Source organism: Dendrobates tinctorius, unplaced genomic scaffold (assembly GCF_039654945.1).
Source record: "Dendrobates tinctorius isolate UK_male_01 unplaced genomic scaffold, ASM3965494v1 ptg000135l, whole genome shotgun sequence".
Taxonomy (NCBI): Eukaryota; Metazoa; Chordata; class Amphibia; order Anura; family Dendrobatidae; genus Dendrobates; species Dendrobates tinctorius.
In genome coordinates this window covers 4,635,953-4,652,500 of record NW_027361803.1, presented here as the reverse complement: position 1 = coordinate 4,652,500, position 16,548 = coordinate 4,635,953, and the positions used below count along the sequence as shown (strand labels likewise).

Sequence of the window (16,548 nt, the reverse complement as noted above, 5' to 3'; positions counted from 1 at the left end):
TCTTCTTTAAGAGTCTCCTCTTTCCTCCACTCATTACCTGTAGTAATGGCACCTGTTTAAACTTGTTATCAGTATAAAAAGACACCTGTGCACACCCTCAAACAGTCTGACTCCAAACTCCACTATGGTGAAGACCAAAGAGCTGTCAAAGGACACCAGAAACAAAATTGTAGCCCTGCACCAGGCTGGGAAGACTGAATCTGCAATAGCCAACCAGCTTGGAGTGAAGAAATCAACTGTGGGAGCAATAATTAGAAAATGGAAGACATACAAGACCACTGATAATCTCCCTCGATCTGGTGCTCCACGCAAAATCCCACCCCGTGGGGTCAGAATGATCACAAGAACGGTGAGCAAAAATCCCAGAGCCACGCGGGGGGACCTAGTGAATGAACTGCAGAGAGCTGGGACCAATGTAACAAGGCCTACCATAAGTAACACACTACGCCACCATGGACTCAGATCCTGCAGTGCCAGACGTGTCCACTGCTTAAGCCTGTACATGTCCGGGCCCGTCTGAAGTTTGCTAGAGAGCATTTGGATGATCCAGAGGAGTTTTGGGAGAATGTCCTATGGTCTGATGAAACCAAACTGGAACTGTTTGGTAGAAACACAACTTGTCGTGTTTGGAGGAAAAAGAATACTGAGTTGCATCCATCAAACACCATACCTACTGTAAAGCATGGTGGTGGAAACATCATGCTTTGGGGCTGTTTCTCTGCAAAGGGGCCAGGACGACTGATCTGGGTACATGAAAGAATGAATGGGGCCATGTATCGTGAGATTTTGAGTGCAAACCTCCTTCCATCAGCAAGGGCATTGAAGATGAAACGTGGCTGGGTCTTTCAACATGACAATGATCCAAAGCACACCGCCAGGGCAACAAAGGAGTGGCTTCGTAAGAAGCATTTCAAGGTCCTGGATTGGCCTAGCCAGTCTCCAGATCTCAACCCTATAGAAAACCTTTGGAGGGAGTTGAAAGTCCGTGTTGCCAAGCGAAAAGCCAAAAACATCACTGCTCTAGAGGAGATCTGCATGGAGGAATGGGCCAACATACCAACAACAGTGTGTGGCAACCTTGTGAAGACTTACAGAAAACGTTTGACCTCTGTCATTGCCAACAAAGGATATATCACAAAGTATTGAGATGAAATTTTGTTTCTGACCAAATACTTATTTTCCACCATAATATGCAAATAAAATGAAAAAAAACAGACAATGTGATTTTCTGGATTTTTTTTTCTCAGTTTGCCTCCCATAGTTGAGGTCTACCTATGATGTAAATTACAGACGCCTCTCATCTTTTTAAGTGGTGGAACTTGCACTATTGCTGACTGACTAAATACTTTTTTTCCCCACTGTAACTACTATAATACTGCTCCTATGTACAAGAATATAACTACTATAATACTGCTCCTATGTACAAGAATATAACTACTATAATACTGCCCCTATGTACAAGAATATAACTACTATAATCCTGCCCCTATGTACAAGAATATAACTACTATAATACTGCTCCTATGTACAAGAATATAGCTACTATAATACTGCCACTATGTACAAGAATATAACTACTATAATACTGCTCCTATGTACAAGAATATAACTACTATAATACTGCTCCTATGTACAAGAATATAACTACTATAATACTGCCCCTATGTACAAGAATATAACTACTATAATACTGCTCCTATGTACAAGAATATAACTACTATAATGCTTCTCTTATATACAGGAATATAACTACTATAATACTGCCCCTATGTACAAGAATATAGCTACTATAATACTGCTCCTATGTACAAGAATATAACTACTATAATGCTTCTCTTATATACAGGAATATAACTACTATAATACTGCTCTTATGTACAAGAATATAACTACTATAATACTGCTCCTATGTACAAGAATATAACTACTATAATACTGCTCCTATGTACAAGAATATAACTACTATAATACTGCTCCTATATACAAGAATATAACTACTATAATACTGCTCCTATTTACAAGAATATAAGTACTATAATACTGCTCCTATGTACAAGAATATAACTACTATAATACTGCCCCTATGTACAAGAATATAACTACTATAATACTGCCCCCTATGTACAAGAATATAACTACTATAGTACTGCCCCTATGTACATGAATATAACTACTATAATACTGCTCCTATGTACAAGAATATAACTACTATAATGCTTCTCTTATATACAGGAATATAACTACTATAATAGTGCTCTTATGTACAAGAATATAACTACTATAATACTGCCCCTATGTACAAGAATATAACTACTATAATACTGCCCCTATGTACTGGAATATACCTACTACAATACTGCCCCTATGTACAAGAATATAACTACTAGAATACTGCTCCTATATACTAGAATATAACTACTATAATACTGCTCCTATGTACAAGAATATAACTACTATAATACTGCCCCTATGTACAAGAATATAACTACTATAATACTGCTCCTATGTACAAGAATATAACTACTATAATACTGCTCCTATGTATAAGAATATAACTACTATAATACTGCTTCTATGTACAAGAATATAACTACTATAATACTGCCCCTATGTACAAGAATATAACTACTAGAATACTGCTCCTGTGTACAAGAATATAACTACTATAATACTGCTCCTATGTACAAGAATATAACTACTATAATACTGCCCCTATGTACAAGAATATAACTACTATAATACTGCTCCTATTTAAAATAATACCAGAATATGTAGTAGAATTTTCTTACTCGCCTATTTGTCTGTCTATTATTACTGTTATGGTTTTTTGTCAGCTGCTGACATTGGATAGAATTGTGGTTTACGCTGAAGCCCGTTGCGATGTTATGAGGCGTTGGCAGTCATGCCAGGACAGTTGCTAATCATGGTGTACATCACGCCTCTTGTTACTGTACCGTAATTCTGTCCCTACCAGAGAATTGATATTTCCTTATTTGTCTGTAATTTGCGGCTTTCTGCGCCTTGATGATAGGTTTCCATCACTTTCTGTAAGGCGCGGTGGACGTGTTTGTGTCTGTTATGAGTCCCAAATAAGTGTTGTGATGATGATTTCTTTTTTACTTTCCTGCTGTGAATAATTAAGATTGATTGGAGTGCTTTCTTTGTCCTTTAAAAACACACTGTTTAATTATTATGCCATTATGCTAATTCATGCAAATGTTAAAAGTGTTCTCTTGGTTTAGAGTGCAAAGAACAAAAAAACAGACGAAAGTGTTAGTCTAAAGTACAAATTAGTTTATTACATCGCTAAATAGCCTCCTAGGAAGCAGGTGTCCTGTGTACATGAAATAAACAGCCCTATTGTAGCATATAAAATGTTCCGTTGTCGTGTGCGCGGTACTCAAGGGAGCTCGGAGAGGCAATTATACATGTTTATGTTTTTCTTATGGCTGCAATACATTATAAGTACCAGGAAATGTGGTGCTTGGCAATTTGCAAGCCTTTTAACGAACATATAGTTGTATATTTATGCATTCTACTGTGTCTGTAAGAAGAACCCTATAGAGTAGTTGTCTTTAATTTGTGGCTCTTCAGCTGAGACATGACTGCAGCTGCTCTACCCTGGAATGTGGATTCTACAAGAGTGGACTCTACAAGGTTGGACTTTACAGGGCTGGACTTTACAAGTGTGAACTCTACAAGGTTACACTATACAAGGTGGACGCTATAAGAGTATATGAGTAGACTCTCAAGGCTCGACTTTACAGGGTTGGAGTCTGCAAGTGTGGACTCTATACAAGGTTGGTCTGTGCTAGATGGACTCTGCAATGGTGAACGTTACAATGCATACACTACAGAGTTGGAGTCTACAAGGTTACACTATACAAGGTGGACGCTATAAAAGTAGACTCTACAAAGTTGGACTTTACAGGGTTGGACTCTACAATTGTGGACATTACAAGGTTACACTATACAAGGTGGACGCTATAAGAATAGACTCTCAAGGTTAGACTTTACAGGGTTGGAGTTAACAAGTGTGGACTCTATACAAGGTTGGTCTGTGCTAGGTGGACTCATCAATGGTGAACGTTACAATGCATACACTACAGAGTTGGAGTCTACAAGGTTACACTATACAAGGTGGATACTATAAGAGTAGACTCTACAAGTGTGGACGCTACAAGGTTGGACTATGCTAGTTGGACTCTTTTATTGTGAAACTCACAATGTATACACTACAGGGTTGAACTCTCCAAGGTTGGACTCTCCAAGGTTACACTATACAAGGTGGACACTATAAGAGTAGACTCTCAAGGGTTGGACTTTACAAGGTTGGACTCTACAAGTGTGGAGTCGACTCTACAAGGTTACACTATACAATGTGGACGCTATAAAAATAGACTCTCAAGGTTGGACATCACAGGTTTGAAGTCTACAAGTGTGGACTCTATGGTCTGTGCCAGGTGGACTCTTCAATGGTGAATGTTACAATGTATACACTACAGAGTTGGAGTCTACAAGGTTTGACTTTACAGGGTTGGACTTTATATCTTTACAAAACATACTACAATAGTGGACTCTACAATCTACAAGGTGACACTCTGCAACATAGACTAGTCAAGGTATTTAAATGTGTGTACCAGATTTACTCTATAAGATAAAGTCTACAAGAGTGGACATTACAAAGTAGACTACAAAGGGGGAATTTCACAACTTTATAAGGTAGATTACAAGAATGGACGCTAAAAGTTTGGACTCTACAAGGTATTTCCAACAATTGACTCTGTAAGGTAGATTGTACGAGGGTGGACTCTATGAGATAGACTCTACAAGGTTGGACTATGCTAGGTGGACTCTACAATTGTGAAACTCACAATATGTACACTACAGGGTTGGACTCTCCAAGGTTATACTATACAAGGTGGACACTATAAGAGTAGACTCTCAAGGGTTGGACTTTACAGGGTTGGACTCAACAAGTGTGGACGCTACAAGGTTACACTATACAAGATGGACGCTATAAGAGTAGACTCTTGATGGTGGACTCTGTGTAGTAGACTCTACAAAGGGGGATTCTACAAGAGTGAAAGATATAAGGACAGACTCTGCAGTACTTTGACCATTTCCCTTTTATAGATTGATGCATTTGAAAGGGATACTGATATTTTAATATGTCTCAATCATTCATAAAATGTGCTTTTGGGGCTCATCAATATTTGTTTTATTAGGCCTTTAGATTGCCAAGTGAAAAATCAAGTTAATAGGAATTGACCTTTCTACTTTTTTTCTGTTTTTGTTTCAGGCTCACAAGTAAAGACTTTCACGTCATTGTGGTTCATCTCTGAGCCCGTAGATGTAGTCACCATGAGGGCAAGTTATGTGGTTTTAAATTGCTCTGCTGGCTCAGATCGAGGGTCACCGATCATCAAGTGGAAAAAGGATGGAGCGTACCTAAATCTAGCAATAGACGACAGAAGACAACAACAGAGCAATGGATCCTTGATAATACAGACTGTGGTACATTCACGGCATCACCGGCCCGATGAAGGCTCCTATCAGTGTGAAGCATCGTTAGATGGGGTTGGTGCAATTATTAGCCGGACAGCTAAAGTGCTGGTTGCTGGTAAGATGCTTTTTATGTATTTCTTTATTTTATTACTGTAGGTGCAAGCAGAATATGTTGATGATGTCTGTGGCCTTGGACCACCAATGAATTTCAAGATGAAAGCATGCTATCTATGATAACTTGCTTGGCAATCTCCAAGGTGTTTCACAGGGGTTTGAATACTCTTTGCCACTCGATTCTCCTGGAACTCAGTAGTGATCACCAATGTGGTCTTCTAAGACGTATCCATGACCTATAGGAATATGACATTTACTGGGTTTCTCCTCCCTGGAAACTGTTTTCCCAATAATATTAGGATCACCGGAAGTTCTTCTGCATTGATCTTTTATCACTGTAGGGTAATGGCCGTGACATGACCACGAGAGATTTTTTGAAGCTCAAATTTGCTGAATTTTGTTATGGATTTGACTTGCAGTGGTGTGAAAGTACTGCAAATTTTCCAATAGTTACTCTCTCTTTACTGACTCACTAATCGTCCTCACTGCTAGGCTGTCACACACTATCTGTACAGTTTCTTCCGGATTTTATGACTGTCTATCTCAATTTCCCGGTGACGTTCTCTCACTATCCAGATTTACCATAATTGGCTGCTGCATTCCCTGCTTTGGCTTTTATACAGTCCATGGTAATTCATCCTGATTGTGCTATATCATAGGATATGATAATTGCAAGGCACTATTGAGAAGATCACTGGTCGTTATGTAATACTTCCTTGGCTGATGCAATCTTCTGCTATGTGCAAAATGGCGGAAAACGTTTTGGACGATTATCGCAAAGAAAAATAGCCGATTGTTCAAATTTGCCTGGTTCAGGGAATTTCTTAAAATTATACATAAACTTGATCTTCATTGAATAGCTTTCATCCCTAATGCCTATCTTATACCAGTTCTGGAAAAAGCCAAACTATCAGACCACATTGAGAAATCGATCTGTATCTTTATGTTTGAGCAGCAGCTTCGATACCCATCCCCGGTGTAATGATTTGTAACATATCCAGTTCTGCATCTTGTGATTTAGTCTGCGTTGTAATTGAATCAGACAATATTACGGTGTAATACTACAAAAACATTTCATTCCTGCAAAGTTTCAATAGTAAAAAGCTGCAGTGATATAAAGTGATTTAAATTCTTAATTACCCTGATGTACAACAATGTCGGGGAACGTCTCTGCATACATCTGCTGGGACTGACACAAGCACAGCTGTGTTTCAGTGATTCCAATTCTTCAGTAAGTCTCATTCTCCTGGGTGTTCTTCTCAATCTTTGGCTCAGAACCTAAGAAAAGTACTTGAGTCGCAGAACGATCTGATAGCTCATACAAGAAATGGAGCTGTGTGTATCTGGAAGGGTTTAGAGGAAGGAAATCCCAATGTATTGATTGCAGACAGTATATACTGTATGTATAAAGTGTAAGTTTAGTGGCTGAATAACAATTCCATAATGTTCTCTCTTGCTGGGGTCACTTGAATTATTATGAATATTTTAATAATAGGACAATCAACTAGTCTGAGAATAGAAACTGGATAGCCATCGCTATTGCTATGCTATTAGCATGCTACTTCAAGAGAGAAGTCCACTAAACTATAGCTTCCTATAGGCATCTGTCAATCAAATAAATAGAACAACAGCTCTAACCATGAAGAACAGAGGACAGAGGGGTTTGCACCCATGATCAGGGATTTTACGTCCATGCGAAAATCAAGATAGTCTATTAATGAAAAGAACGGGGAAGGGAAGCTCCAACTATAATGAGCATAGAACATGGAAGGTCCACCCATGAATAAAATGGAACCAGGAGCTCCACCCATGAAGAGTAGAGGCCAAAATAGGTTACAACCATGAACAGAACAGGAAGGTTACATCCATGAAAAAAACAAGACAGTTAGTGTTTGATGAAAAGAAAAGAGAGAACAGAAGCTCCAGTTATAATGAGAGTAGAGCAGGTAGGATTCACCCATGAATAGAATAGACCAGAAAGCTCCACCCATGAAGAGCACAGGCCAAAAGAGAACAGAACAGGAAGGTTACATCCATGAGAATAACAAGGCAGTTAGTGTTTGATGATGAAAAGAACAGAAAGTGAAAGCTACATCTATAATGAGAATAGAACAAGGTGGGTCCACCAATGAAATGCATGGAAGAGGGAAGCTCCACCCATGAAGAGCACAGGTCTAAGAGGTTAAACCCATGAACAGAACAGGATGGTTACATTCATGAGAAAAAGATGTCAGTTAGTGTTTAATTATGAAAAACTGGGAAGGCAAGCTCCAACTATAATGATAGTGGAGCATCGAGGAATCACCCATAAAAAGAATAGAAGAGAGAAACTGTACCCCTGAAGAGAACATGCCAAAAGTGTTACACCCATGAGCAGAACAGGAAGGTTACATCTGTGAGGAAAAACAAGACAGCGTCTAATGATGAAAAGAACAGGGAAGGAATGCTACATCTAGAATGAGAACAGAGCATGGTGGGAACACCAATGAATAGAATAGAAGAGGGAAGCTCCACCCATGAAGAGCACAGGCCATAGAGGGTAAGCCTATGAACAGATCAGGAAGGTTATATTTATGTGAAAAACAAGATATTTAATGTCTAATGGAGGAAAGGACAGGGAAGGGAAGCTACATCTATAATGAGAACAGGGCAGGAAGGGTCCACCCTTGAATAAAATAGAACAAGTAAGCTACGCCCATGAAGAGCACAGGCCAAAGAGAATGCATTGATGAACACAGCAGAGAGGCTACATCCATGAGCAGAACAGGGAGGTTACAGCCATGTGCAGAACAGGGAGGTTATATCCATGGTCAGAACAGGGAGGTTACATCCATAGACAGAACAAGACAGGAATGTTCCGCTGATAAAAAGAACAGTACAAGGAAGTTGCATCTATGTTGAGAACAGGGCAGGGAGAATACTTGAATGAATAGAATAGGAAACGGAAGATCCATTCATGTAGAGCGCGTAAGATACCAATATGAAGCCACTCACGTTTCCTCTGAAAGCTACACTCTTTGCCTTGTAACGTAAAAAAAATTCTAAAACATTGAATAAATGTGCTTTGAAGCATGTAAGAGTTATTTTTTTTTTTTTTTGGCAAACTTAGCTTAATGAATTTCCATCCTTGTTCCCATAGACCTAATACCAGTATAAATGTAATACTTGTCACAGCTGACAGTGTGTTGCAGTTGTATTGATTCTATGGTAGACAATCCTCTGGGACCTAAATTAAAGGGGTTGTCTACTACTTGGACAACCCTTTATGAGTCCCTATATTTCCCCCTTGAATAAACAATAACACTTATACTCATTTCATGTCCTGACACTGTTCCAGTTGTGCCAGCACTGGCTCTCCCAGAGATGGCATATCATTGTTATGTCAATCCTGTGGACAATCAGCGCTGGCTTCCATCTCCATGTCTTCAGACCAATTATGACATCCGAAGGGAATGAGATAGCAGCCACAGTTCTCACTTCCTCCGGATGTCAATTATATCCGTAGGAGATAAGAGTGAATCCATCACTGATGGTCCGCAATGCTTGCTTGACATAAAAATGTCATGCAATACCCGGGAGAGGCTGTGACGACACCAGAGGAGAAAATACTGTAGGTGTTACCTGGGACACCACAGGGATCCAGGGTTGTCCGAGCAGTGCCCAACCTTTTTAATTCTCAGCAGCACAAGACTCCTCTATCCTAATCCTTTGCTGAGTATTTGCTGCAGTGTGTCAGTATATAATCCAGGCTAACTGAAATATTAATGTTTGGAATAGTAAACGCCTGGCTATAAGAAAGAAGCAACCTGGTCAGCTTCAATGTGCCTGAGCTTCTCCATTGCAACCTCTGTGTCCCATTGGACCCCCATCTCCGTGGACCCCAGAGTGACTACCTGGATACGTACACCCTTGATGGACCAGGATTTTCTTTCCCACATAATGCGTGTTGCACAATCTCAGCGTTCGCTTTACCATCTTACAGATTGTGAAAATGTTGTTACCAAGACATGACATCTTTTATGCATTTATATTTTCCCGTGACGAGCTTTCTGGGGAATATACTGTATGCTTCAGAAATCTGACAGTAAGGGAACGCCATGACACATCTGATAATTATACATCTCAATCCAAACTGCAAAGTCTCCAACTGAACGAATTAAACGCCTAGAGGTGGTTGGCTTTAATAATCGCGTCGCTCTCACGTGAGGGCGGAACGTTCCTTCTCCTTCACATGTATCAGAAACAAGACTTAGACCCTTCACACGTGCGCATAAAAACACGGCCAATTTGACCATCCAGGCATTTTTTAATCAGCATCTGTGTATACGTTTTTTCAATCCGTGTGACATCCATGTGTGACAATACCGCATTAAAATGCATTCAAGAAATGACCTTATTACCATATTTACAGGGTCATTATTAAGACTCCCATGGATTGCAGGACTGGACATTTCCCCGGAGCCCCCATGCGCCTGTTATTAGGCTCTTAGCAGGAGTCGGCTTTTTAGGTGGCATAACGGTATCACTTGTCTGATTTTATAAGTAATTTCTTCTTCCCCGCTCTTCCGACCTTTTCTATGCGAGATCCGTGCCGGTGACCGGAGTTACACATAATAGGACGGTCCAGTTCCTTTCAGCACAAACTTACTGACCTTTCAGAGCAACTCGGGAAATACAAAGAAGATTTGCTGGCAAAAAAATAAAAATAGGAGCGCAGCATCAAATTTGGGAATAAAAAAAGAAATTCTTCCAAGACGCCGAGTCCAAGTTTATGCTCTTGGAAGACTTTTAATTAAAGGTCCATCCATGTCCACCACTCGAGCGTTTCGACAGGAAAGTACATTCGGTGCAGAAGCAGAACTCGAAAGGAACCTGCAGCTTTTATTAACCCGCTTTTTCCGTTTCATACTTACGGCAGATAATGACCTCCGCGCCGCGGCTCATGTTTATGGAAAGTTGGCCATTTGCATCCTTCGTCTTTACAGGTTTCTGTCGGATGGTCCTATCTCCGCGCACTTCTACACTCATAGATGTATTACTGTTGGAATTTATAAACTGAACCTCAGAAACTGAGATCTGTGCGCAAAATTTATCCAGCCACTTTACCCCTTCATACCCCTTGTATAGTTGGCGCACATTGGTGATCGTTTGGAAACCGCCCGTGTACCCACATAATCACGGACAGGAGCACGGCTGTGCCGCAGCCACACCCTCACCGCAATAGCTCTGATCCTGGAGGTTTTCTCTCTCAGGGCTTTGTTAGGCTTGATCAATCGGGGGATCATCTGTAGTTCAAGCTGTTAATCTCCTGCTATCAGATACTTTTCAAGGTTGTCATTGTGACGACTCAACGTCAACCTGTCCACTGTTGTGGAGGTGAATCATTCTTAATTTTGCCAGATGTTTTATTTCTTTGTTCAGTAAGTTAAGGCACATGAGCCGTTGTTTCACATGAGACTGTTTGTTGCCCCTTTTTGTATGGAATGCCTGCTGATTATGGATTGCATCGATCCCCTATGGTGTACTGGTCTGCATCATTTGGAGGACAATTATGCAGTCTAATTGAACTAGCAAACAATGAAGGAACAGCCATGATTATCTCCCCCTCAATACTCTACCCTGCAATAGGAACTGTGGGGTATAAAAGGGGTCTGCTCCTGTCACTGGTATGATTGGACAGGATTTCAGCCTAGGGGCCATTGTTCCAGATGGTGGATTATAGAACTGCTTCACTTCCCAACACTAAGCCCAAGAATTTGTTTAGAAAACCCAGGTTTGAACAATCTGGTCACCTGGCCACGGACCTTGTTGCGCTCAGTCAGCTTCCTAAACTTCTTTCTCGTATCAGTTGGTACCCACCAAAAGCAGAGTGCTGCTGGCTGGGGTAGTTGGCCATGGATTCCCTGATGTAGCGGAGCCAGCACTAACGTGAGACTCTGTCATTTGCACCATCTTGTGCCCTTGCTGGGAATGTGCTATTTGCTGATAACTTTCGGTGACCCAAAAATGTGTTACTGGAGTTGTCTGAGTAGTGCTCTGCCCATGGGGTTGCCCATTGCAAGGTGTGGACATATCAATGGTACAACCTGTTCAGCCCCACATGATCCTAGGAGGTAAGGCGGCCCATTACCGTCTCCATAGTAGGTGGAATTGTGCATTGAAATATGGGACCTCAAAGGGCCAATTTACTGTTTTAGCACAGGGACCCACTTCTGCCTGTGTCCTCCCCTGCCCATTGCACAGTAGATCAGTTTCAACTCCTCATCACCCATGGTTGTGCAGTGAGGTAACACAAGGTACTCGGGACTTCAATTGAAGTCATTAGTAGGAACCACAACTCTGAGGACCCCAGGGTCATACTCTTTGCTGTGCATAGGCAAAAAATATTTTGCATGAAAACCCCACTCTATATTCTTTAAAGTTTCCTCATGTTCAAGGGTCATAAAAATAGAAAAGCTTGATGCCAAGTTTTCTTGATCCTTCAGAAAGATGCAGAGGCTGCCAGAAAGAAGTGCATCATTACTTTTACTAAGGGCTCAGTGGCAGTTCAACTCACTTGGTGGTACTCAGAGGTAGAAAATAAGAATACTGTCTCTTTAAGTCTTTGGTTGGTTTATAATAAGGCAGCATAAACCAACAAGAAGTAGACACAGCCTTTCAAGCAAGAGCAGGAAAACAGCAAAGAAAACAAATTGCTATAACATAGTCCATACACTGCGGGTAACATCCCGCCTGGAGCAACAGAGGTTCAGTCTTTCCTCCACAATACATAAACCACTGGAGTATCCTCTCTCCAGTCTTGAGGAACAATGACTGCCTCTTGAACCAAGCCATTTAAGCCTCAGACCATGAGACTCTTCCCCCATGTGATTGAACAACATGACTGTGACATCACACAAGTCCTCTCAGCACACGGCGGTGCCGGCTCTGCAGGTGGAGATAAGGTGGACACCCTCCCACCCACTCTATGGATGTCCACATAAGAACCAGCCCATTAAGGAACTTAGCTTAAACCTCAGAGGACGTAGTGACGCATATCTCCCCTCCTGTACTCTACCAGTGACTTGGTCACAGCTCGTATGGATGACCGTAAAAAATCGGACGAATCCTATTCATGATTTTGACAGAAAGCACTTGCTCCCATGTTAGTCCAGGAGGCCATGCACATGTCTGAAAAATTCACAGTGTGCGCAAATTGCCTCCAAGAATCGGATGGCATCATTCAACTCTTTGGGTCCGTGGAAAAAAATCGGCCCTCACTTGAACTGACAATATAGCGAAGGTGGAGAAAGTTTTTTTTCTCCACCTATGAGAAAATCTGATCGCGCTCTGATCAAACTCTGATCAGAGAGTGACAACCATATTCATCCCGATTCTCTCGGATGAGAAAGAATACGATGGTGTGAACCTTAAAGACCCTCAAAGGGTCCCATTCTCCAAACTCGTAAGACACATCATCAGTGTCAGACTGAAGAACATTGGGCCCCCCACAGATTTTGATTCTCCCCCACTGAAGAGCCCCATAGCAACTGCAAGATTTGCACTATGAACTCTCCTGAAGGAGAAGCCAGGGCCCACCGGAGGATTCTCTGGTTCTCTGGTGGGCCAGTCCAACCCTGCACTTCATGTCCTTCAGCTTCCAGCATGAAGAGCCTAAATTATTTTGGTGGTAACTCCAGTGTCTTCCCAGACTTTGCCAGTACTGTAGTTGCAGAAAAAAATGTTGACATTTTATTAATAATTCTTTTTGTACTTTACGAAATTTTGTTCTGCTACATCAGCAACCTTATGGGTCGTACGCATTTAGGAATTGAGACATGATGGCACTGTGAGGCTACCAACAAGTCACTAAGACAAATTTTTGCTTTGATGCCCATAAACCATGAAACCTCAATCATTTTTAGGATTTAACATTATCATATCTTTTCATATAGAGAAGTGGAATAAATCATGGACCTGACGCTCCGCACATATTCTGCATCTGAATATTGCTGACAATGACAAGTTTCTCTTAATGTCGATGAATATTTCAGAAATAAGAGGCGGTAATGTAAGTGTAGAGGCGCTCGGATGCAGATATTTAAATAACATAACTCTTGGAACTTATTGACCGAGAGCTCCATAACCTACGCTTTTTATGATTTCTATATTTTTTTTTTTCCTCGATGGCAGAAACTCATTTAAAAGCTTAGATAACATAAAAAAAGAACAAGAGCAACATAGAACTGAGGAGGTTTTTCTTTACACGAAAATAGTAGCTATGAGCGAGTCATCAATTCAAAGTGAACCGAAAATGTGCAGAATTTGACTAATTGTGCGATTCAAATCTTGCCAATTGCGAAAGACGTCTGCAGGCATGTCAGACAGTGCAGAAAATCACATCAGACGGGAAAGGCTTACATCACTTTGGGTAAGGCTGGGCGGGATTCTCCATAATTTATTATTATTATTATTATTATTATTATTCATTTTTATAGCGCCATTTATTCCATGGCGCTTTACATGCGAAAAGGGGCAAATATAGACAAGCACAATAAACATGAGCAATACAAGACACACACAAGTACAGAAGGAGACAGGACCCTGCCCGCAAGGGCTCACAGTCTACAGGGGAAGAGGATGCACTAGGAGAGGGTGTAGGGTCAGTGTGGGCCGAGCTGGGGGGTGGTCCCTCTTTATACCGCGCAGAGACGTACAGAGACAACTGGAGGCAACAGTCGGGTACAACAGGTCCAGGTTTATTCGCTTGCCGTCCGCCTGACGGCCTCTGAAGTACACCACACTTCACTTCAATACACTTCACTTTCCTGAGCCTCCGTTTCTAGGCCCGCTTTACACACCGTACCTTAGCACCAGGGACGTTCATGCACGTACCGTCCCTACTTCACCTGATGACGCTACTGACAGGTCCGTCACTGTGGCCGCCTTAGACCCGTACACCAACAGTAATTTTACTGGTCAGACGTCTTCTTCCACACTGTTTGTTTCACCTCTGTCTCGTCCTTTTTGCGGTACTTTCCTGTCAGGACCACCCCCCTGACGTTCTCTCTCCTCAGTCCCCCTGGTCTGGATTCTCCTCACAGCGCACAGACTGTCGCAGTCCTCCTGTCACTGGAGCTCCCCCTGGGGACTGGAACCTTCTGGAACCCTCCCTCAGTATTTATAGCTCTCCCGATCCCCTGTCACTGTAACCCCGCCCCCCCATGACCAACGGTTTCTAAAGCCCTAAGCTGTTGTCAAGTCCTTTGCTCACACTCCTCCCTGCCATCTAATGGTCAACCTAAGGTACTGCACGTCCACTACACTTTCCTAGCTGTTTCCCCACTGTAATAACTGACACCTACCTACACTGTGCAAACCTTTCCTTCTTCACTCTGACTAGTCCGTCCGTCCGTCAGGTCACCTTTCCTACACTCCCCCTTCCTTTGTCCATTGTCGTCCTCGACAATCGTCATCCCTGCCTTCGTCGTTCTGAAGCTACACCTACATTCTGTTGTCGGACCAGCTGTTGAGCCAAACCCACTATCTGCGGGGGCCGAACCATACTGGGAGCACTATGCTCTGAGCAGCCTACTGCTACTCACCAGCGCGCACGCCACATGACAACGTCTTGCAAATTGGGCAAGGTACACCCGTATTCTCTCTACGGCGTGTATCTTTCCCCTACTCTCCCCTTCTGTTACCTTTCACTATCCGGTACACCATGATCGAGGCCACACACCTACCAGATCATTGCCGGCGCCCGCCTTCCTTCTTCAGGGGTGTCCGTGGTGTAGGGGACCTGACCTAGGACGGCTGTCTTTCTCACGTCTTCCAACACCTTCATCTTTCTTTCAATTACATGTCATGGTCGGCGTCCCGGTCTCCCAGACCTTCTCAGCTTCTAGACCCCTACCGGATCTCACACTTTCCTTTGGTCCCGCAGACCTTCCCTTACCCGGACCTGTTGCATTTTACTTTGGCATATTATACATTAAACAACTTTTATAATAGCACAAGTTCCCATTTTTATATTTTTTTTTTCGTTTTCTTTTGCTCATTTTAAAACCAACATATAACAACATAACATTGCATGTCTTCTTTCTCCCCCCTTCCTTGGACCTGAACACTCCTCCACTTCTCCGTATCCCCATTCTGTCAAGTTTCAAATCAGCAAATAACATCCTGTAAGAGGAACATACTAAAAACAAACTCAGCACATCAAACATTTTTTTTTTTAACTAGAACTGTTCTCCAGAACCTGCACTACAGTGCACCGAACTCTTGACAGTCTACTTCACTACGCAGTGGCTAGTAGTGAGGGACCCCACAGCCGTGGAGCCCCCGGGGATACTGAGGGTGTCCATTCAAGTCCTCTTCTTTTCCATGACGGCCTCTCCTTGAGTGTGGAGCAGGTTCCACACTTCCTGCTCCCAGGCCTTCTTCTTCCTGATCACCTCCGCTACCCACACGGAGGGAACAGCACGGGCCCTGGAGTCCGGTGGGCAGGACTCCGCTGAAAAAGACCGCAAGACAGAAACGGCTGAAGATTTCTGTGGCCCAGCAGCCGCTGGGGTCAGGTGGCAAATGGGGACAACCGGGTCCTCGGGGGCTGGAATCACAGGGCCCGCTAAGCCGGCCGCAGCCGACTCCAGCAGCGGCATAACCGCGGCCTCAGGACAGGCCGCATCCACTACTTCCAACGGAGCCGGAGTAATGGCCGATTTCAACGATGCAGCTGCTATTAGCAGGGAAAGCGCAGCAGCGTCTTCTTTGGGTGAGCTCTGCACTGGTGACGCCGGGCAGGGTAGTTCGGGGACATGAGCGGGGTCCTCGCTCAGCTCCGCATACACCACGGGGCCCGTGGTAACTAGGCCTTCCGGTGCGCAGGGGGCCGCGTGCTGCAGCAGAATGGTGGGGGCCGCTTGCGGAGGCACTGGCAGGGCC

The 16,548-nt window shown here is 42.8% G+C and overlaps 1 protein-coding gene across 1 annotated transcript in view; it reads left to right on the top strand.

Annotated features, from left to right (window-relative positions):
* The window catches only part of DCC (DCC netrin 1 receptor), a 1,068,191-nt gene that overhangs the window by 387,590 nt on the left and 664,053 nt on the right, over positions 1-16,548 (top strand). The window contains exon 2 of the mRNA XM_073543872.1: positions 5,303-5,623. Coding sequence (XP_073399973.1) covers positions 5,303-5,623 — 321 coding nt within the window. The remainder of the gene's footprint in view (positions 1-5,302; positions 5,624-16,548) is intronic.